Source organism: Salvelinus alpinus, chromosome 5, assembly GCF_045679555.1.
Source record: "Salvelinus alpinus chromosome 5, SLU_Salpinus.1, whole genome shotgun sequence".
NCBI lineage: Eukaryota > Metazoa > Chordata > Actinopteri > Salmoniformes > Salmonidae > Salvelinus > Salvelinus alpinus.
In genome coordinates, this window is record NC_092090.1 from 15,020,986 (window position 1) to 15,043,786 (window position 22,801).

A 22,801-nucleotide genomic window follows, 5' to 3' on the forward strand; every position below is an offset into this window, starting at 1 on the left:
CAAATACAGTATGGAGTACTACTGCACCTGTTCTAGCCATATAGAATGTCATTATTCCTGAGGGAATTCAGGCTTGTCTTATGTAGAAGCTTGTCTTTCTCATTTTTCTCTCAGTCACTGAGTGTGTTTTATCTCTGTTTCCATCTCAGCACAACTCGGATATGAAGATAGAGTGTCGCAGTGAGGACAGACAGAGGCATGAGAAGACCTGCAACGTCAGCGCTCCCTTCATGAGAGCCAAGACTCAGGTGAGTGAGAGTCTCTTTAGTAACACGGGCATTCAAGGTAGACCACACTGAGACACAGTTCACCACAATGCACCATACCAGACCATTCTTGACCACAGGGTACCACAGCTGCTCTTAGTGGAGTACAGTAGCATATCATGGACCAGAATAGGCGACCATAGACGCAACAGTGCTTCCCAGAACAGAAAACCAAAACAGTGGACCATTAAAGACCATAGTAAAGTAATACAGACCGTTTGCAACCACAGAGTTGATCAAGGTGCACCATGGTTAATCTATATGGGGATGATCCTGGACATTTTACAATCAAGTCACCCACCTATCCCACGTACCCAACCCAACCATCTAAGAGTTACGGTAGAGTGTCCTTCCTGTCCCAACTCCCACCAAGAGGGCTGTCAGCAGTGTGCCCTCCACACACCAATCTGGCAACCATCACCACCACTTTAATATTGTCAGTATTACTGTGCAACAGTTCTCCTTATCAAACGCAGCCATAACAAAATATCAGCTACCATTCTTTTAATAAGATCAGTGATTGTTTTCATAAATTACATCTCACAGTAGATAAACGTGAAACAATGTTATTGATGGTTGCATTATGGAACTTTATGACTTTTGGCTGTCACTTCTTGCATGGAAACTTCAAACTCTTTGTACTGTTCCGTTTTTCTACTTTGCAGGCCACGAATGTCCCATTCTGCCCTTAAATCTGTGGACATTTTTAAGTTCATATATGAATCCAATTGTCCTCTGGGGCCAAGGGTTTGTTGTTAAATGACTAAACTGAATCAGTCTATTACAGTTGCTGAGAAGAGCGTAGAGATTTCAGCCATCGGTCTTTTCTAATCAGGTCGAGATGATGAACACGATGCGGTGGTCTTGTTTAAGTTATAGGAGTACGGTATTACGCATCACTGAATGAGAGGTCTACAAGGAAACGACTGTTCAGTGTACATGGTAAAAGAGTTTAATGAATGTATATCCAACACAGGATATGGACCATTGATGTATTGTAGACTACAGAGGTTGCTTTCCTTTGCTTGGAGCATCAGACAGGATCAAATGAAGATAGATGCAGTATGAAGAGATACTTTAATGATATGTTCTGCTATATATTCCCCTATCTGATTGTCTGTTTCAACTTGCTGCCTGTTGTTTAGCTTCATTTTCCCCACTTATATCTTCCCTTCCCAGGCCTGTAATGACAACCACATTTATTAGTCTTTCCTGTCGGCTGTATATTTTGTATTATATTGCATCGGGTTGTACTTTTTGAAAGAGCCATGTTTGATTCTACACTCTTAGAAAGAAAGGTGCTATCTAGAGCCTAAAGGGGTTCTTTAACTGCCCCAATAGGAGAACCCTTAGAAGAACCCTTTTAAGTTCCAGGTAGAACCATTTTGGGTTCCATGTAGAACCTTTTTTACATAGGGTTTTCTCTCCATCTGGCCGCCTGTACCGCTCCTCTCTCTCCATCCTGCCTCCTGTACCCCTCCTCTCTCTCCATCCTGCCTCCTGTACTCCTCCTCTCTCTCCATCCGGCCTTGTGTACCCCTCCTCTCTCTCCATCCGGCCTCCTGTACTCCTCCTCTCTCTCCATCCGGCCTTGTGTACCCCTCCTCTCTCTCCATCCGGCCTCCTGTACCGCTCCTCTCTCTCCATACGGCCTCCTGTACCGCTCCTCTCTCTCCATCCGGCCTTGTGTACCCCTCCTCTCTCTCCATCCGGCCTCCTGTACCGCTCCTCTCTCTCCATCCGGCCTTGTGTACCGCTCCTCTCTCTCCGTCCGGCCTCCTGTACTACTCCTCTCTCTCCATCCGGCCTCGTATAACCCTCTCTCCCCCCCTCCTGCCTCATGCCTTTTACGAGGTGCTGAATTTTCAGTTAAAAGTCTTGTCTGGTCTAGCAGGCCTAGCTCCTCTCCAAAACACCAGTCTTCCTGATTGTCACTACTCTACAGTGAATGCTCTCTAGAAGAGACATTCTCTTGAAGAATGTCATCTAGAAACTGAGAGTTTTTCGGTGTAAGCATTAAGTTTAGGCTATGTGTTGTTCAAAGTTAAATCACACATTAAACTAAGAGATAATCACCAAATGATGTCAATTGTACTGGCTCCTAACCCATACAATGAACCAATCATATTTAACCATGTGTAGCCTTCTTCCACATATCTATTAGCTACAATAACCACAGTGCCTTCTGATGACGTAGCTCTGATGTCATCGTAATGTATCCATGAGAACCTGGTTTAATGCCACAATGACATCATGTAATGTAACCATGGCAACTTGGTTTGACTGGTTGAATCTGTGTTACAGTAAACATAAATTTGCTTAAATGCATTATTGCCCTTTATACGATGTACTACATACACCAAAATCACATAGCCTCTAACTGCCTCACTAATATATACGTATCTCATCCGAACAGCCCTGTACAAACAAGTATCCAGACTAAACATGTGTCTATGCCCCTAAGCACTGAACATAGGAGTTTGGTTAAAAAAAACACTTATCTGATCTTCTCTTTATAGCTTTTTATATTCTGGTAGCCAGAAATAGAACTCCATGGCATGCCAGAGAACATTAGAACACATGCACGCATTAAGTAACCTGGAGTCATCAACAGTAACTCAACAGTAATTGCCTGAAATGCTTCTAGTAGCACAGAAAGACCCTTCAAATGGAGATGTATTCTGTTCCAATGAAATATCTGGATAATCAAATGCATATATAAATAAAGGACACACACACACACACACACACAGCGAGCAAGTAGTGGTCTCAGTAAACCAAACATTTCATCCGCTCCCTAATCCTCCCACCACATTACCCCACCAAGTCATTAGCGCAAATAATGGTCATCTCCTTGACAACAGAATTACCGCAGGATTATTTGCTTCATATTCTCTCCAACAAAAACCCTTCTGAGGGATCTGATCTGGGGCCATGTTGGGGGACCCTTCTGAGGGATCTGATCTGGGGCCATGTTGGGGGACCGTTCTGAGGGATCTGATCTGGGGCCATGTTGGGGGACCCTTCTGAGGGATCTGATCTGGGGCCATGTTGGGGGACCATTCTGAGGGATCTGATCTGGGGCCATGTTGGGGGACCGTTCTGAGGGATCTGATCTGGGGCCATGTTGGGGGACCCTTCTGAGGGATCTGATCTGGGGCCATGTTGGGGGACCCTTCTGAGGGATCTGATCTGGGGCCATGTTGGGGGACCATTCTGAGGGATCTGATCTGGGGCCATGTTGGGGGACCGTTCTGAGGGATCTGATCTGGGGCCATGTTGGGGGACCCTTCTGAGGGATCTGATCTGGGGCCATGTTGGGGGACCATTCTGAGGGATCTGATCTGGGGCCATGTTGGGGGACCGTTCTGAGGGATCTGATCTGGGGCCATGTTGGGGGACCATTCTGAGGGATCTGATCTGGGGCCATGTTGGGGGACCGTTCTGAGGGATCTGATCTGGGGCCATGTTGGGGGACCGTTCTGAGGGATCTGATCTGGGGCCATGTTGGGGGACCGTTCTGAGGGATCTGATCTGGGGCCATGTTGGGGGACCATTCTGAGGGATCTGATCTGGGGCCATGTTGGGGGACCGTTCTGAGGGATCTGATCTGGGGCCATGTTGGGGGACCGTTCTGAGGGATCTGATCTGGGGCCATGTTGGGGGACCCTTCTGAGGGATCTGATCTGGGGCCATGTTGGGGGACCATTCTGAGGGATCTGATCTGGGGCCATGTTGGGGGACCGTTCTGAGAGATCTGATCTGGGGCCATGTTGGGGGACCGTTCTGAGGGATCTGATCTGGGGCCATGTTGGGGGACCATTCTGAGGGATCTGATCTGGGGCCATGTTGGGGGACCATTCTGAGGGATCTGATCTGGGGCCATGTTGGGGGACCATTCTGAGGGATCTGATCTGGGGCCATGTTGGGGGACCCTTTTGAGGGATCTGATCTGGGGGCAAGTTGGGGGACCCTTTTGAGGGATCTGATCTGGGGGCAAGTTGGGGGACCCTTCTGAGGGATCTGATCTGGGGCCATGTTGGGGGACCCTTCTGAGGGATCTGATCTGGGGCCATGTTGGGGGACCCTTCAAAAAAACAAAATGAATTAATCACCCACAGTCATTGTGTTTAGATGGGAACCAGACAGAGTCACAAGCCAGATGTTTTCTGTTCTGGTTGGGTCTCTTTAAAGTGTGGTCCTGAGTTAAGACTCCCAGTACACCACCCTAGCTGCAAAGCCAGCCCAGTGAAACCAGTAGTGTTCCCTGTAGAAGCGAGTCCAGTGAAACCAGCAGTATTCCCTGTAGAGAGCAGAGACCAGCCCAGTGAAACCAGCAGTGTTCCGTGTAGAGGCCAGCCCAGTGAAACCAGCAGTGTTCCCTGTAGAGGCCAGCCCAGTGAAACCAGCAGTGTTCCCTGTAGAGGCCAGCCCAGTGAAACCAGCAGTGTTCCCTGTAGAGGCCAGCCCAGTGAAACCATCAGTGTTCCCTGTAGAGGCCAGCCCAGTGAAACCAGCAGTGTTCCCAGTAGAGGCCAGCCCAGTGAAACCAGCAGTGTTTCGTGTAGAGGCCAACCCAGTGAAACCAGCAGTGTTTCGTGTAGAGGCCAGCCCAGTGAAACCAGCAGTGTTTCGTGTAGAGAGCAGAGACCAGCCCAGTGAAACCAGCAGAGTTCCCTGTAGAGAGCAGAGGCTAGCAGTGTTCCCTGTAGAGTGCAGAGGCCAGCCCAGTGAAACCAGCAGTGTTCCCTGTAGAGGCCAGCCCAGTGAAACCAGCAGTGTTCCCTGTAGAGGCCAGCCCAGTGAAACGAGCAGTGTTCCCTGTAGAGAGCAGAGACCAGCCCAGTGAAACCAGCAGTGTTCCCTGTAGAGAGCAGAGGTCAGCCCAGTGAAACCAGCAGTGTTCCCTGTAGAGAACAGAGGCTAGCCCAGTGAAACCAGCAGTGTTCCCTGTAGAGGCCAACCCAGTGAAACCAGCAGTGTTCCCTGTAGAGCGCAGAGGCCAGCCCAGTGAAACCAGCAGTGTTCCCTGTAGAGAGCAGAGACCAGCCCAGTGAAACCAGCAGTGTTCCCTGTAGAGGCCAGCCCAGTGAAACCAGCAGTGTTCCCTGTAGAGAGCAGAGACCAGCCCAGTGAAACCAGCAGTGTTCCCTGTAGAGGCCAGCCCAGTGAAACCAGCAGTGTTCCCTGTAGAGAGCAGAGGCCAGCCCAGTGAAACCAGCAGTGTTCCCTGTAGAGAGCAGAGGCCAGCCCAGTGAAACCAGCAGTGTTCCCTGTAGAGGCCAGCCCAGTGAAACCAGCAGTGTTCCGTGTAGAGGCCAGCCCAGTGAAACCAGCAGTGTTCCGTGTAGAGGCCAGCCCAGTGAAACCAGCAGTGTTCCCTGTAGAGTGCAGAGGCCAGCCCAGTGAAACCAGCAGTGTTCCCTGTAGAGTGCAGAGGCCAGCCCAGTGAAACCAGCAGTGTTCCCTGTAGAGTGCAGAGGCCAGCCCAGTGAAACCAGCAGTGTTCCCTGTAGAGGCCAGCCCAGTGAAACCAGCAGTGTTCCCTGTAGAGGCCAGCCCAGTGAAACCAGCAGTGTTCCCTGTAGAGGCCAGCCCAGTGAAACCAGCAGTCTTCCCTGTAGAGGCCAGCCCAGTGAAACCAGCAGTCTTCCCTGTAGAGGCCAGCCCAGTGAAACCAGCAGTGTTCCCTGTAGAGGCCAGCCCAGTGAAACCAGCAGTGTTCCCTGTAGAGAGCAGAGACCAACCCAGTGAAACCAGTGGTGTTCCCTGTAGAAGCTAGTCCAGTGAAACCAGCAGTATTCCCTGTAGAGAGCAGAGACCAGCCCAGTGAAACCAGCAGTGTTCCCTGTAGAGGCCAGCCCAGTGAAACCAGCAGTGTTCCCTGTAGAGAGCAGAGACCAGCCCAGTGAAACCAGCAGTGTTCCGTGTAGAGGCCAGCCTAGTGAAACCAGCAGTGTTCCCTGTAGAGGCCAGCCCAGTGAAACCAGCAGTGTTCCCTGTAGAGGCCAGCCCAGTGAAACCAGCAGTGTTTCGTGTAGAGGCCAACCCAGTGAAACCAGCAGTGTTTCGTGTAGAGGCCAGCCCAGTGAAACCAGCAGTGTTTCGTGTAGAGAGCAGAGACCAGCCCAGTGAAACCAGCAGAGTTCCCTGTAGAGAGCAGAGGCTAGCCCAGTGAAACCAGCAGTGTTCCCTGTAGAGAGCAGAGACCAGACCAGTGAAACCAGCAGTGTTCCCTGTAGAGAGCAGAGACCAGCCCAGTGAAACCAGCAGTGTTCCCTGTAGAGAGCAGAGGTCAGCCCAGTGAAACCAGCAGTGTTCCCTGTAGAGAACAGAGGCTAGCCCAGTGAAACCAGCAGTGTTCCCTGTAGAGGCCAACCCAGTGAAACCAGCAGTGTTCCCTGTAGAGCGCAGAGGCCAGCCCAGTGAAACCAGCAGTGTTCCCTGTAGAGAGCAGAGACCAGCCCAGTGAAACCAGCAGTGTTCCCTGTAGAGGCCAACCCAGTGAAACCAGCAGTGTTCCCTGTAGAGAGCAGAGACCAGCCCAGTGAAACCAGCAGTGTTCCCTGTAGAGGCCAGCCCAGTGAAACCAGCAGTGTTCCCTGTAGAGAGCAGAGGCCTGCCCAGTGAAACCAGCAGTGTTCCCTGTAGAGAGCAGAGGCCAGCCCAGTGAAACCAGCAGTGTTCCCTGTAGAGGCCAGCCCAGTGAAACCAGCAGTGTTTCGTGTAGAGGCCAGCCCAGTGAAACCAGCAGTGTTCCGTGTAGAGGCCAGCCCAGTGAAACCAGCAGTGTTCCCTGTAGAGTGCAGAGGCCAGCCCAGTGAAACCAGCAGTGTTCCCTGTAGAGTGCAGAGGCCAGCCCAGTGAAACCAGCAGTGTTCCCTGTAGAGTGCAGAGGCCAGCCCAGTGAAACCAGCAGTGTTCCCTGTAGAGTGCAGAGGCCAGCCCAGTGAAACCAGCAGTGTTCCCTGTAGAGTGCAGAGGCCAGCCCAGTGAAACCAGCAGTGTTCCCTGTAGAGTGCAGAGGCCAGCCCAGTGAAACCAGCAGTGTTCCCTGTAGAGGCCAGCCCAGTGAAACCAGCAGTGTTCCCTGTAGAGGCCAGCCCAGTGAAACCAGCAGTGTTCCCTGTAGAGGCCAGCCCAGTGAAACCAGCAGTCTTCCCTGTAGAGGCCAGCCCAGTGAAACCAGCAGTGTTCCCTGTAGAGGCCAGCCCAGTGAAACCAGCAGTGTTCCCTGTAGAGAGCAGAGGCCAGCCCAGTGAAACCAGCAGTGTTCCCTGTAGAAAGCAGAGGCCTTCCCAGTGAAACCAGCAGTGTTCCCTGTAGAGAGTAGAGGCCAGCCCAGTGAAACCAGCAGTGTTCCCTGTAGAGAGCAGAGGCCAGCCCAGTGAAACCAGCAGTGTTCCCTGAAGAGAGCAGAGGCCAGCCCAGTGAAACCAGCAGTGTTCCCTGAAGAGAGCAGAGGCCAGCCCAGTGAAACCAGCAGTGTTCCCTGTAGAGAGCAGAGGCCAGCCCAGTGAAACCAGCAGTGTTCCCTGTAGAGAGCAGAGGCCAGCCCAGTGAAACCAGCAGTGTTCCCTGTAGAGGCCAGCCCAGTGAAACCAGCAGTGTTCCCTGTAGAGGCCAGCCCAGTGAAACCAGCAGTGTTCCCTGTAGAGAGCAGAGACCAGCCCAGTGAAACCAGCAGTGTTCCCTGTAGAGGCCAACCCAGTGAAACCAGCAGTGTTCCCTGTAGAGACCAGCCCAGTGAAACCAGCAGTGTTCCCTGTAGAGGCCAGCCCAGTGAAACCAGCAGTGTTCCCTGTAGAGAGCAGAGGCCAGCCCAGTGAAACCAGCAGTGTTCCCTGTAGAGAGCAGAGGCCAGCTCAGTGAAACCAGCAGTGTTCCCTGTAGAGAGCAGAGACCAGCCCAGTGAAACCAGCAGTGTTCCCTGTAGAGGCCAGCCCAGTGAAACCAGCAGTGTTCCCTGTAGAGAGCAGAGACCAGCCCAGTGAAACCAGCAGTGTTCCCTGTAGAGAGCAGAGGCCAGCCCAGTGAAACCAGCAGTGTTCCCTGTAGAGAGCAGAGGCCAGCCCAGTGAAACCAGCAGTGTTCCCTGTAGAGGCCAGCCCAGTGAAACCAGCAGTGTTCCTGTAGAGAGTGGGTACAGTACAGTATAGCGCTACGGTGGCTGGAGTTGGCCCAGAACAGAGGAGAGTAGCATCGGATAGGTACGGTATAGTACTATTGCAGGCTTTCCCAAACTCGGTCCTGGGGACCACAAGGTGTTCCCATTTGTTTTTTTCCCCTAGCACTACACAGCTGATTCAAATAATCAAAGATGAATGATGAGTTCAATATTTGCATCAGCTGTGTAGTACTAGGGAAAGAAACTAAACACGTCCCCCTTGGGGTCCCCAGGACTGAGTTTGGGAAACACTTTGCTCAGGTGTCTTGAGTTGGCCCAGAGCAGAGGAGAAGGCACTTTCTGGTTTTACATTCTCCACTGTGTCAGTCATTACCCACACTGCTCCACTGTGTCAGGGCTCTGATTGACCCCAGTCATTACCCACACCACTCTACTGTGTCAGGGCTCTGATTGGCCCCAGTCATTACCCACACCGCTCCACTGTGTCAGGGCTCTGATTGGCCCCAGTCATTACCCACACCGCTCCACTGTGTCAGGGCTCTGATTGGCCCCAGTCATTACCCACACCGCTCCACTGTGTCAGGGCTCTGATTGGCCCCAGTCATTACCCACACCGCTCCACTGTGTCAGGGCTCTGATTGGCCCCAGTCATTACCCACACCACTCTACTGTGTCAGGGCTCTGATTGGCCCCAGTCATTACACATACTGCTCCACTGTCAGGGCTCTGATTGGCCCCAGTCATTACACATACTGCTCCACTGTCAGGGCTCTGATTGGCCCCAGTCATTACCCACACCGCTTCACTGTGATGTCTTCCAAGCCAATACCGCTGAGGCCAACCATTGGGGTTATTATTACAGTCAATATCCTCCCCCCATAGGACCTGGCATAAACTGACCCAGTCCTCAGCATTTTGGTCAGGCAGACAAGATGAACATTCCTTTGACATATCTGACGCCTACAGCACAGTGTGTGTTTTTGGTTTTACTATCCTTGTGGGGACCAGAAGCAATTTTAGGCTTAGAGGTTAGGTTTAGGAGTTAGAGAAAATAGGATTTTGAATGGCAATCAATTGTTTGGTCCCCACAAGGATAGTGTGTGTGTTATAATGTAGGGGTTCTTGTTTGTGTACATTCAGTATCTGTGTTCTGTCAGAGTTTAGGGATTCTATACAGGCAGGAAGATAGCTGCCTCATTAGGCATTCCTTCCTGCCCAGCCGGAATGAATCAGGGGTCCATCATGCGATGGAGGACAGTTAACAATGCTCCCCGCCTCTCCTCCTCTTCGAATGGGGCCAAGGATAGCAGTTAGTGGGTTGACTATGCACTGCATACTAAATACAGCTGGAATTTAGGCTTGTTTGTGCCTGTTTTTGGGGCGAGAATGTCCTTACTGCTAAGTGTTGCAAGGATTGCTTTGGCCTTCTGAACAGGTTTTCAAATTTTATTTGTCACATCAAATCAAATTTTATTAGTCACATGCGCCGAATACAACAGGTGTAGACCTTACAGTGAAATGCTTACTTACGAGCCCCTAACCAACAGTGCAGTTTTGAAAAAATACGGATAAGAATAAGAGATAAAAGTAACAAGTAATTAAAGAGCAGTAGTAAAAAATAACAATATATACAGGGGGGTGCCAGTACAGAATTAATGTGTGGGGGCACCGGTTAGTTGAGGTAGTATGTACATGTAGGTAGAGTTAATTAAAGTGACTATGCATAGATGACAACAGAGAGTGGCAGTGGTGTGGGGAGGGGAGGGGGGGGGCAATGTGAATAGTCTGGGTAGCCATTTGACTAGATGTTCAGGAGTCTTATGGCTTGGGGGGAGAAGCTGTTTAGAAGCCTCTTGGACCTAGACTTGGCGCTCTGGTACGGCTTGCCGTGTGGTAGCAGGGAGAACAGTCTATGACTAGGGTGGCTGGAGTCTTTGACAATTTTTAGGGCCTTCCTCTGACACCGCCTGGTATAGAGGTCCTGGATGGCAGGAAGCTTGGCCCCAGTGATGTACTGGGCCGTTCGCACTACCCTCTGTACTGTTTTGCTACCACAGACTGGAATATATTCCTGGATTCTGCATTGAGGAGTACACCACATCAGTCACTGGCTTTATCAATAAGTGCATCGAGGATGTCGTCCCCACGACTGTACGTGCATACCCCAACCAGAAGCCATGGATTACAAGCAACATTCGCACTGAGCTAAAGGGTAGAGCTGCCGCTTTCAATGAGCGGGACTCTAACCCGGAAGTTTATAAGAAATCCCGCTATGCCCTCCGACGAACCATCAAACAGACAAAGCGGCAATACAGGACTAAGATTGAATCGTACTATACCGGCTCTGACGCTCGTCGGATGTGGCAGGGTTTGCAAACTATTACAGGCTAAAAAGGGAAGCACAGCCAAGAGCTGCCCAGTGACACGAGCCTACCAGACGAGCTAAATAACTTATATGCTCGCTTCGAGGCAAGTAACCCTGAAACATGCATGAGAGCATCAGCTGTTCTGGATGACTGTGTGATCACACTCTCCGCAGCCGATGTGAGTAAGACCTTTAAACAGGTCAACATTCACAAGGCCGCAGGGCCAGACGGATTACCAGGACGGGTACTCAAAGCATTCGCTGACCAACTGGCAAGTGTCTTCACTGATATTTTCAACCTCTCCCTGACCGAGTCTGTAATACCTACATGTTTCAAGCAGACCACCATAGTCCCTGTGCCCAAGAACACTAAGGTAACCTGCCTAAATGACTACCGACCCATAGCAAAATGACTACCGACCCTGATTATTATACATAACATCCTGAAATGTATGTAGATATTGTCATTTCCCTTGACGTAGTGATGCGGAATGTAAAACACTCCACTCTCACCTACTGTACATATCCAATCTGTTTACATCTACATGAAGGTACAAGGTTCCTAGGTTTTAAGGGTTGATTTAGAATCAGGTATATGTAAACTCACGGTAGCTACAGTGTCTCTCCATTGAACCCATCCATGTTGGCAGTACAGTAATTGACATATGTTCAGTGCTTGGTCTTCAGAGGGGAAATGCCCTGGTTCTTTGTTTGGTACCAACAGGGCTGCAGGCCCCTTGGGTCCTGGGCCAAGGACTTAGTCCAGGTTATTGCAGGCTTCTCTCTTTAATCCCCAATGTGGGATGTATTATTGTCAGAGGCTGGGGACTGAGGGAGCGTAGAGTTTGGAAATGGTTTATAGCCAGGAGAACCCTCACCCAGTGCTACTGCTCTCAGCTCAGCTCTACTCTGTCCACACCTGTATGCATGTTCTGACTGTTCTGTTGTGGCAAAACTCATGGGTAATGCGACTAGTACGAGCACTGTAACGACAAAATCAGCAATGTTGACAGAATTGAGTTTTAAAAGCTTTGACCCACAAAGTTATTTACAATGATGCAAAGGCATGATATTTCCTGTGAGAGAAATGACTACAGTAAATTAATATCTGGAAACATTGTCATCGTGGTACTATAAAACTCTCTCTTGTCGTCCCCCATGTAGGTATCTTTCCGCCTGGAGTTTGAGTTCAGTCGATCAGTGTTCCTGGACCACGTACGAGTCATTCTAGAAGCCAGCAGGTGAGGACGCACTAAACCACTTCAAATATTAAACCGTTTTTTAAACACTTTGTCTGATAAATATTATTTTTACAGTTATGATCAGGTGAGATAATGAGATAATGTTCTTAATCAAATCAAATGTATTTATAAAGCCCTTCTTACATCAACTGATATCTCAAAGTGCTGTACAGAAACCCAGCCTAAAACCCCAAACAGCAAGCAATGCAGGTGTAGAAGCACGTGGCTAGGAAAAACTCCCTAGAAAGGCCAAAACCTAGGAAGAAACCTAGAGAGGAACCAGGCTATGAGGGGTGGCCAGTCCTCTTCTGGCTGTGACGGGTAGAGATTATAACAGAACATGGCCAAGATGTTCAAATGTTCATAAATGACAAGCATGGTCAAATAATAATAATCACAGTAGTTGTCGAGGGCGCAGCAAGTCAGCACCTTAGGAGTAAATGTCAGTTGGCTTTTCATAGCCGATCATTAAGAGTATCTCTACCGCTCCTGCTGTCTCTAGAGAGTTGAAAACAGCAGGTCTGGGACAGGTAGCACGTCCGGTGAACAGGTCAGAGTTCCATAGCCGCAGGCAGAACAGTTGAAACTGGAGCAGCAGCACGGCCAGGTGGACTGGGGACAGCAAGGAGTCATCAGGCCAGGTAGTCCTGAGGCATGGTCCTAGGGCTCAGGTCCTCCGAGAGAGAGAAAGAAAGAGAGAATTAGAGAGAGCATACTTACTCTTAGCTCAGGAGTTTCTGCTCTCCTGACTTTCCTAGTGTCAAACAGTCACTAATCAACAGATGAGGGTGGTGTCAAACAGTCACTAATCAACAGATGAGGGTGGTGTCAAACAGTCACTAATCAGGGTGAGGGTGAAAACCTGCAGATACTGCATCTCAATCAGCATTTCTCAACAATGAACGGATTCATCACACTAACCACAGACTACAGATCCACCCATTGAGAAGCAGGATATTGACAGAAACTGAGCTTTAACATCTCTGAAATATGTTCTCGTCATCCAAGGGTCACTTGGCATGCAGTCCCATTGAGATGTGAGTTTGGCATGTCAGAATAGTTGAAATGCATTTTTCTTTTCTCTCTCTGCAGTGACGGAGAGGAGGTTACCTTAGAAGACAATTTCAACGACATCTTTCACCCGCTGAAATACGAGGCTGACCTCCTATTTACAAGGTTTGTCTTTGTCACAATGTCCTCTCTAACGTTCCTTCTCCTTCTGTCACTCTCCTTAAATAAACTCATAAAACTCTTGTAAAATAAAACAGTTAACTATCATAGCAATGCAATTCCCTGTCACTGGAACTGACAGATTCAATGTTGATTTAGTGTTGCACAGACACAATGGCAAACGTTAGATATACAGTATACAGATATACTGTACATGATTGAGTTTATCACCTCCCTTTCTCCGTAAAGGGACTCCAACCCCTCTGGCTGTGAGATCAAAGCAGACCTCTCCCTGGAGATACCGGGAAATATTGGTCCTCCATTCAACTTCACCTTCCAGGTGAGGATCAAAGGTCACGACACACGGGGTTGCGGCACAATCATACAGCAACCACGCAACAATCAATTGTCTTTACAGTGTAGAAATATTGTATATTGCAATTACATTTAAAAAATATCCCAAATATTTTTTATTGCTTGAGTTAAGACTGAATTAGTGCCCTATATTTCTCTCAGATTCAGAATCTGGGCTTCTTTCCCGTGAGGGACCTGCAGTTAAATATAGAAATTCCAGAGATGACCAAAAACGGGAACCAGCTGTTGCAGATATCGGACTTCCATATTGACAAGGTGAGAGGACTTGAAAATCTGGCAAAGGACTTAGAATGGTCTGTTTCCTTTGAGAGACCACCAAGTGTGTACTTATACTGTCTCGGTTCTAACGGAGATGTAATTCTGTCTCCTTAGACAGACGGTACCCGCTGCATACCCCCTAAACATGTGGCACAGAGCAGGGCGTCCCCAGAAGACCTCTCTCGAGTCTCACGCCTGGTAAACCACCCACACCATATGATTGCAACTAGCTTACCTAAATAATGGAACATTCTTAACTAACAAGCTTGTGTTTGGCCTCTATTAATCAGAACCAGTCCAATACTCTGCCTCTGCCGGTCCAATGCACTGTCAACCTGAACCCCTACAAGGAAGTCAGCGTCAGAATCAGGGGGGCATTGCGGTTGGACGCCTTGCATGCTGTGAGTATATCGCATTCCACTGCTAAATCCTACACTCCTTGAGCATGTCTGTGAGACGTTAACTTCCTGTTGTGTTCATTCACCCTCTCTTACAACACCAGCTGAGGTTCAAAGTCCTGGAACTGGTGACGAGTGCATCAGTAGAACTTCCACCTTCAAGCCCCATGTTTCTTCATGAAGAAAGGCCTGTCAGACATGTGAGTACAAAACACTCCAAGTCAAGACACACTTCAGTGCATAACCTTTTCTATAGTCATTCATTCATTGGATTGAAAACATGTATTTTCAATAGCTGCCTGGCCATGAGACTAGACTACTTTTCACTATAGTTGCAGTTCATGTTCTACAAATGAGCTCCTAATAGCTCTGCAGAATCCTCACAGCCAAGGCTGTTATTCTAACACACATGATTGACTGCATGGTGCTTAAGGACCGAAAGGACCAGCAGCAACACGTGTAGTATAGCCCTGTTCTCCAACACACTGCTCTTTGCTGCCACCTATAGGCCAATATTTAGAGTTAAGCAACAACCAGTCACACAAAGTTGTTATGCAGTCAACCAGTTCCCTTCATCTCTGCTTTTGACGAGACTCCACAGGGAGAGAGCATGGAAACGTTTCAATGCATCGTTGGTCAGATGGAATTCCAGTAGAACTGGTGATCCACACAAGATGACACCGTGTCAACAATGACCCACAAAGCTTCATGCAAGATAGATCTGCATATAAATGTGTGTGTACAAGAGCTTTAGAGGTATCAGTTGCTTTTACAAACCCTAGAATCTGCCCGTTTGAAGTCTTCCAATGGTACAAAAAAGCGACATGTAGCAAGATTCCCAATAGTAGACGTAATCTGTTGTAATCTATTGCAATCTATGACGTGTAAACTGAACTAGGATCAGCTTTTGTTATTTGATCGGGGTGCCATTTTGTCTTGTTTTGTGTGCTCGTTTCCACAGATAATCCTGGAGATTAGGAAAGAAGGGGATTACAGAATCTCAATCTGGATTATCATTGGGAGCACGCTGGGAGGGTTGTTGCTGCTGTCCCTGCTCAGCCTAGCTCTATGGAAGGTAAACCCTGCCCTGGAGTTCTCATCATGTACAAACATTACAACGGCATGATGATCACAACATACATTTATCATGGACATGATCATATCTAGATAATGAGTTTACAGCAACAGGATTTGTGTTTATTAAAACTAGATAGGTAATTGCCAGATTGCACCTGTAATTTTACGGTCCTGGATTGTAAAAGTGACAGTGAGCATAGTGTGCCATTTCAGGACCACTCAGGTTCTTTCTCTAACTTCAGTAGGAGTATTTTAACTCACTGACATCTAGACAGTGTTATAACTGCAGTGTAATAGTGGACGACACTGCCCTCTTCTGGCAAAGAATGATTGTACATTATTGTATGTATTTTCCCACTAAGAAACAGCATGCCCCACACTGATAAAGCCAGCTGAGATTGTTTCTATGAAAACAATCTAGAAGTATCTATACCTCTCAATCTCACTTCTCCCTCCTCCTCCAAGCTTGGCTTCTTCCAGAGGCAGAAGAGGAGAGAAGAGGATGAGCAGGAGACCAATGGAAAGGTGGCAGAGGAGCGGTAACTAACGCAGGCGAGGGACCAGCCATCACACAAACACAGGGGACCCAAAACTCAGGGACTGCCCCACCCCCCCGACACTACAGTGGTACAGTCCAGAAGGCTCTGCAAGATGAGACCGTCAGATCAAGACCTGCTCAGTGCACTGGAAGACCAACTGTACCTGTATGACCCATGAGACGTTAGCACTACCAACCATAATGCCCCGCCCTCCACTATAATGCCCTGCCCTCCACTATACTGCTGAGACTACTGGACCCTCCTGGGTGCCTGGTTACCCATACCCACCTCTTACCTCTACCCTTTAGCTAGACACCCTTCCCCATGGTTACCCACCTCTAACCTCCACCCACACTGCCCCTGGTTACCCACCTCTAACCTCTACCCTTTAGCTAGACACCCTTCCCCATGGTTACCCACCTCTAACCTCTACCCTTTAGCTAGACACCCTTCCCCATGGTTACCCACCTCTGACCTCTACCCTTTAGCTAGACACCCTTCCCCATGGTTACCCACCTCTAACCTCCACCCACACTGCCCCTGGTTACCCACCTCTGACCTCTACCCTTTAGCTAGACACCCTTCCCCATGGTTACCCACCTCTAACCTCTACCCTTTAGCTAGACACCCTTCCCCATGGTTACCCACCTCTGACCTCTAACCTCTAGCTAGACACCCTTCCCCATGGTTACCCACCTCTGACCTCCACCCACACTGCCCCTGGTTACCCACCTCTAACCTCTACCCTTTAGCTAGACACCCTTCCCCATGGTTACCCACCTCTAACCTCCACCCACACTGCCCCTGGTTACCCACCTCTAACCTCAACCCTGTATCTAGGCAATGGCACCCTTCCTCCTGACCACATTGAAGAGCGATGGAGAGATATTTTGGTTGATGAGTCCATTCCTATTGGTGTAATAATGACTAACTTAGAAAGGGCTGCAGTTATAATCAGACAATGATTCTGAGGCAAGCAGCTTAAATTTGATTCACCTTGGTAGGCTTTGTTTTGAGATCACTGTACAAGAAAAAACCTCAAGGTGCTGTGCCAACTGCAGGCGGCTATATTGGCCTACTATGGCCTACTGCGCTGACATGTACAGTACATACTTCTGGAGAGAAACACAAAGACGAAGAAGTTGGCGGCATGTGCCAGTAGATGTAACTCTACCCAAGTGACTTTTAGAGAATGGTATTGTGAACTGAACATCTCCAAGGCACCAGGACAACAACTGTCAACATTCAAGAAACTCTCCGGTGCTTTTGTTTCCAAAGAACTTGGGCAGAGAACTGTTTTTTGGAAGTCCCAAGACAATACCTTCTGTTTTGGAGAACCAACGTTCCTTCCCCTCCTCTCATACTAGTCCTACAGTATCTCCATTGGAGGAAAATACACAGAATAAATTCATAATTTTGATGCACTTTTACTTTGTAGAAATACAAACTTGAATTTTGTAAATAGTCAAGTATCTTTTTATACATAACCAAGTCTAATATTGTGATTTTCCAGTATTCCCCAGAAGGATTGTGGCATTATCCTATTACTCCAGAGACATGGCAAACGAGTTTAGCCTACGAGACAAATACAAATCGGTTTTCTGACATGCTTTGCACCACAACAAATAGCCTTTGAAAAAAGGATATGCATAGAACTATTCTCCATCCACAACATGCACCTGTTCTGAGCGTGCTGTTGAAGACCGACTTATTCAGGATTTCAACAAAATGGCGGTCTATCATGTAATGTTACATGATCTAATGAGGATCGGACCATTGGTGTTTAGTGCGTCTATGTCCAAATGAATCATTTTCAAACGTTTTTTTGTCAATGAAATCCCTTTTGTTTATTCATGAATGTCAGTGTCCAACCCATGCGGCTGAGGTATAAAACAACTAATACATCCAGAATAAAATATGTAAAATGTGTTGTATCTATTGTGTTGGCTCAACTTAATCAGCGTTTTGTATGATACACTCCTTCGATGCCCGTCACCATGAAACACACACACAATTGTATAGAAGTAACTGACAAAAATAGCAAACTGAATGGCCGATACATTGAAGCTGGCTTCTAAGACAGAGAGCCTTCAAACTAAGCAAAGGTGTTAAGAAGTCCTCACAGAGCACTGGGACAACATCACGCCACCCTAAGTTCTCTGGAAGTAAAGTCAAATATGGTGGATAAATAAAGATAGTTCCCTCAGGCCATTTACCATTGAAAATACTGGTCAGTTCCAGTCTACTTTTAATGGTGTAGCCTTCCATAGACACCAATGCAATAGCAGCTGGGTCTGATCTAGTTAGTTGATTTTCCTTGAACCAGAAAACAAAACAGCGAGTGGGGCGTCTCACTTCCTCTTCAGTCTCTGGTAAAGCTCCACGTAGTATGTATTTTAAGTGAGAAATGTTTTAATGATATAAATTCTCGATAACTTCAGTTATCTGCTAGAATCAATAAACTCAAACTACAGTCGAGATCCTACGCCCACGTGAAAAATTCCTTCCCCAACTTTCCTCCGCGTGTGTTCCGCTTGTGTGTGTGTGTAGAGATACTGGATATACTGACAAGATACTTGTGTCTTCGCCCTAACAATGGGATTCATTGTCCACAGAGCGGAACTGCGGGCTGTCAAGCTCACGCCTATTCCCCTCTTTGGATTGGTGGATACATATTGTTATTTGAATACTTTTTAAAATATTCGATGAGGGGTGTTGACATCCACCACCTGTATTCAATGGAGATGCTAGCATCACGAATATGCATACTGTCTCGAATGGACTTAATTGTATTTTTTGGTCAACGATTTAAACAAAATACTGTAATTTCAAAGTGGAAGAAAAATACAAACTTGTTATTAAATGGAAAATAAAACACTATCTTCATTAGATTCAACCCCTGAGTCAATAGAATCACCTTTGGCAGCGATTACAAATGTCAGTCTTTCTGGGTAAGACTCTAAAAGCTTTTCACACCAGGATTGTTCAATATTTGCCCATTATTCTTCAAACTCTGTCAAGTTGGTTGTTGATCATCGCTAGACAGCCATTTTCAAGTCTTGCCATAGATATTCATGCAAAAAATGTAAATAAGCAACTCAGGAACATTCAATGTCGTCTTGGTAAGCAACTCCAGTGTATATTTGGCCTTGTATTTTAGGTTATTGTCCTGCTGAAAGTTGAATTTGTCTCCAAGTGTCTGTTGGAAAGCAGACTGAACCAGGTTTTCCTCTTGGATTTTGCCTGTGCTTAGCTCCATTCCGTTACTTTTTTTATCAAAAAAGAATCCCTAGTCCTTGCCAATGACAAGCATACCATAACATGTTGCAGCAACCACCATGCTTGAAAATGTTTAGAGTGGTACTCAGCAATATTCCCTGTAAACTGCGTGTCTGCGCAGTAGCCTGAGACTGCCTCGCAGAAGAAATATCAGCCCACGGAAAGAAGCACGAGAACTTCATTCACTTTCCAGAGTTTTCCATTAGTTAACACGATCAACGTTTCCCTTTACTTTGGCAATTGTGATCGAATCAACAGCAACATTAGCCACTTTCAACACAACATACCTAAACAAGAAGAACTACGCAAGAAATGTTGCTGTAGGCAGAGCGCTTCGGACTAGGATTCTATTGTACATGACTCAGCCAGTACACTTGACAGACCAGTGCAGCATACCCAAAAAGAGCTGCAGTAGGCCTATATGCAAATAGACCATTTCCATACATGGATCTGTGCCATTTACTTTGGACTGTATTTACAGCAAGATCGGTTGTGAGTAAATGTGCTTGTTTTGAGATCAAAGGGAGAACTGCATGTCTCCACGTGTGCACATTTTGTTCATATCCTTTGCTAGTTAGTGAGTTATTAGCCCAGTTATAGATCCTTTGTAGTCAGCAATGGGGGACATCTTCTAGACATCTTTGAAAAGCCAGTCAGGAAAAAGGGCTGTTTTTGCTCTTAAAGGGGCAGTGTTGTATTTTGAGACAGGCTTGAATAAGATGAGTAGCCAACCAATAGGCAGAGGGTAGCATAATGTATCTGATAATATTGTGGGAATAATAATGCACTTTATTTTGTAGTGGTTTCTGGGATCGTACGTCACAATATTTTCAGTCACTTCCCGGTCTGAAGGACAAGTGGATAAACAGGTTCATGTCAAGCCCTGCATGTTTTTTCCCCCTCAAAGTTTTATGGAATGTAGGACTACATTGAACACCACACATTGGTTGCTACAGTAGGCTGAACAATATAACTTTTTCCATGTTAAAATGTTATGGGATGCATTTTCTCCATTGTTTTTGATGGTACATTATGATCAAATAGCCACAGTAGCGTACTTGGCCACTGTTAAAACTAACTTAAAGCCGGTACAGACCAAATACATAACACTTTGAATTCAGGACATAAAGTTTTGGCAGATTTACTTTAGTGCCTTCCTGCAAACAGCATGCATGTTTTGGAATATTTGTATTCTGTGAAGGCTTCCTTATTTTCACTCTGTCATTTAGGTTAGTATCGTGGAGTAACTACAATGTTGTTGATCAATCCTCAGTTTTCTCCTATCACAGCCATTACAATCTGCAAATGTTTTAAAGTCACCATTGGCCTCCCAGGGAAATCCCTGAGCAGTTCCCTTCCTCTGCAGCACACGAGTCCTGTATCATTGTAACGACTGGGTGTATTGATTCACCATCCAAATAGTAATTAATAACTTCACCATGCTCAAAGGGATATTGAAAGTCAGCGGTTTTTACATTTTTAGGTGCCTTTCTTTGCAAGGCATTGGAAAACCTCCCTGGTCTTTGTGGTTGAATCTGTGTTTGATTTCTACAATAATGCGTATCACTGCGGAGCAGATAAAAATGACCATTTGAAACAAGAAACACATGTAAACATGTTTTTTTATTTAGCAAAGTGCTTCCCTAAGCTTTACTTTCTAGAAAATACCCAGTTGTCCTTTTTAAAGGGTTAACAAAAGTTGGACAGTGAACAACTAGATTGATTGACCGAGGTAATGACCAACAGGGCTGAGTTTATCATCTCTAGTACAGTGGCAGAAGAATGGATAGTTTCATAGTGATGGTGTAATCGGTGTCAGAGAGGGGAGAGTCTCTCCCTCTCAAAGTAAAGATACCTTAATAGAAAATGACTCAAGTAAAATCGATCCAGCAAAATACTACGAGTAAGTCTAAAAGTACTTGTTTTTAAATATACTTAAGTATCAAAAGTAAAAAATAATTTCAAATTCCATATAAACTAAACAGCAACATTTTCTTTTTTTAAATGTACGGATAGCCAAAAAGGGTTCTCCTATGGGGAGAGCCAAATAACCCTTTTGTTCTATGAGTGTAGTCTAACACATTAATCATATACCTTGACAAAATGACACAGAAAAACAGGGATGACATGGAAGATTAAACTCTAGCTTTTGCTGTGTTTTTTCTTCAGTAGCTATTAACATGTTTTCTCCTTGCCTTAGACGACATTTCTTTAGATACCAGTCTCCTTTCGAACATAGAGTTACTATGTACGATGTGCATACAGTCTAAAGTAGCTCCTAGTATGTTACCTGTTGGCACAGAAATGTATTCAGGTTACCAAATATGTTATAAAAAGTTCAACACACTACACATCCAGTAAACCATACTTTCAATACATTAGCTAGACATTAAACATTAAAACTAAATATGATATATATATTTTGAATCAAACATACAGTCAGGATGAAAAATGGCCCAGTGTAACTAGGGTATCAATGCCCAAGAAGTTTAAAATTGTCCTATGATAGGGTTCTACCTGCAGGAACATTCAGGTGAATTTACATGTCATTTGGCAGACACATTTGAAGCTAACTAGCAAGCAGGTCTTCCCTACACCGGAGTCTCCTACCAACATCCCCTGTAGACAGAAACACTTCACTTATACACAACCTGTTTGCACAGAGAGGGAGAGACTGACAGAGCAGGAGACCGAGGCAGCCTGATGGAGCAGGAGACAGACAGAACATCTCCATCGTCTGTGTTCCCCATGGTAGATGTAGATGATAAGGCTCAGTAGTGGAAATGACTAGAACACCATGAATCTCCACTCAGTGAGGTGCACGGTGAGTCTCTCAGCATCGGCCTCTGTCTGAGAATTCACGGTGTTCTGGAATTCTTTATTTACATGTTCTCTCAAACACTGACTGAGTAAATGTATAATGTTGGACAGAGTCCAGCCTCCTCTCACTAGCTGGCCCTTACACCTGCCAAAAGAGTTCTTCTTAGACATTGGAAGCAGGAAGGGAATTGGCTCTTTCATAACTAGGCAGCTTCCATCTTTGGGCAAGGGCTCCGGACCCAGTTTGAGGTCCATTCCTGCAGGGGGCAGTAGATAGAGCTAATAACTGATTATCCATGTTCTTAGATACCCCAATATTTACAGAAACATCAATGACATTCTATTGATGCGTAATAATTCCAGATTATGAACCTCTGAATTAAATTGTCTCCCATAATTGTGCATGTTTCTACAACATACATGTAGGAACATACATTGTCGGGGTGTAAGGGGTGCGTACTGGCGGCAGAGAAGTCAGGCGCAGGAGAGCAAAAACAGTGTTAACAGCGCAGTATAATAATAAAAATCACCGGAAACAGAACAATAAATCAATGGGTACAAAACCCGTCACACACCAGCATAACGTGCACAAGCACTACAAAAAACAATTCTGGACGAGTACATGGGGGGGGGGGGGGGGACAGAGGATTAAATACACATGTAATGATGTAATTGAAACCAAATGGAAAATGAAAAGTAGATCGATGATGGCTAGAAGGCCGGCGACGCCGACCGCCGAACGAACAAGGAGAGGCACCGACTTCTGCGGATGTCGTGACACTACTACATACACCCCAAAACAATGTATGTTCCTACAACATATGTTGTGTATGCATCTTATTAGTTTGTCTCCTCTAAATAAACTAATAGATGCAGTGCATTCAG

The 22,801-nt window shown here is 46.6% G+C and overlaps 1 protein-coding gene across 2 annotated transcripts in view; it reads left to right on the forward strand.

The window, feature by feature from the left end:
* Window positions 1–17,751, forward strand: part of LOC139575599 (integrin alpha-11-like) — an 85,367-nt gene extending 67,616 nt beyond the window's left edge. For both annotated transcript variants that reach the window (XM_071400733.1, XM_071400732.1), the window contains 10 exons: window positions 150–248; window positions 11,924–12,000; window positions 13,093–13,176; window positions 13,420–13,510; window positions 13,687–13,800; window positions 13,918–14,001; window positions 14,094–14,204; window positions 14,306–14,401; window positions 15,163–15,276; window positions 15,744–17,751. In XM_071400733.1, the coding sequence (XP_071256834.1) occupies window positions 150–248; window positions 11,924–12,000; window positions 13,093–13,176; window positions 13,420–13,510; window positions 13,687–13,800; window positions 13,918–14,001; window positions 14,094–14,204; window positions 14,306–14,401; window positions 15,163–15,276; window positions 15,744–15,821 (948 nt within the window). In that variant the 3' untranslated portion in view covers window positions 15,822–17,751. The remainder of the gene's footprint in view (window positions 1–149; window positions 249–11,923; window positions 12,001–13,092; window positions 13,177–13,419; window positions 13,511–13,686; window positions 13,801–13,917; window positions 14,002–14,093; window positions 14,205–14,305; window positions 14,402–15,162; window positions 15,277–15,743) is intronic.
* The last annotated feature ends 5,050 nt before the right edge of the window (window positions 17,752–22,801 follow it).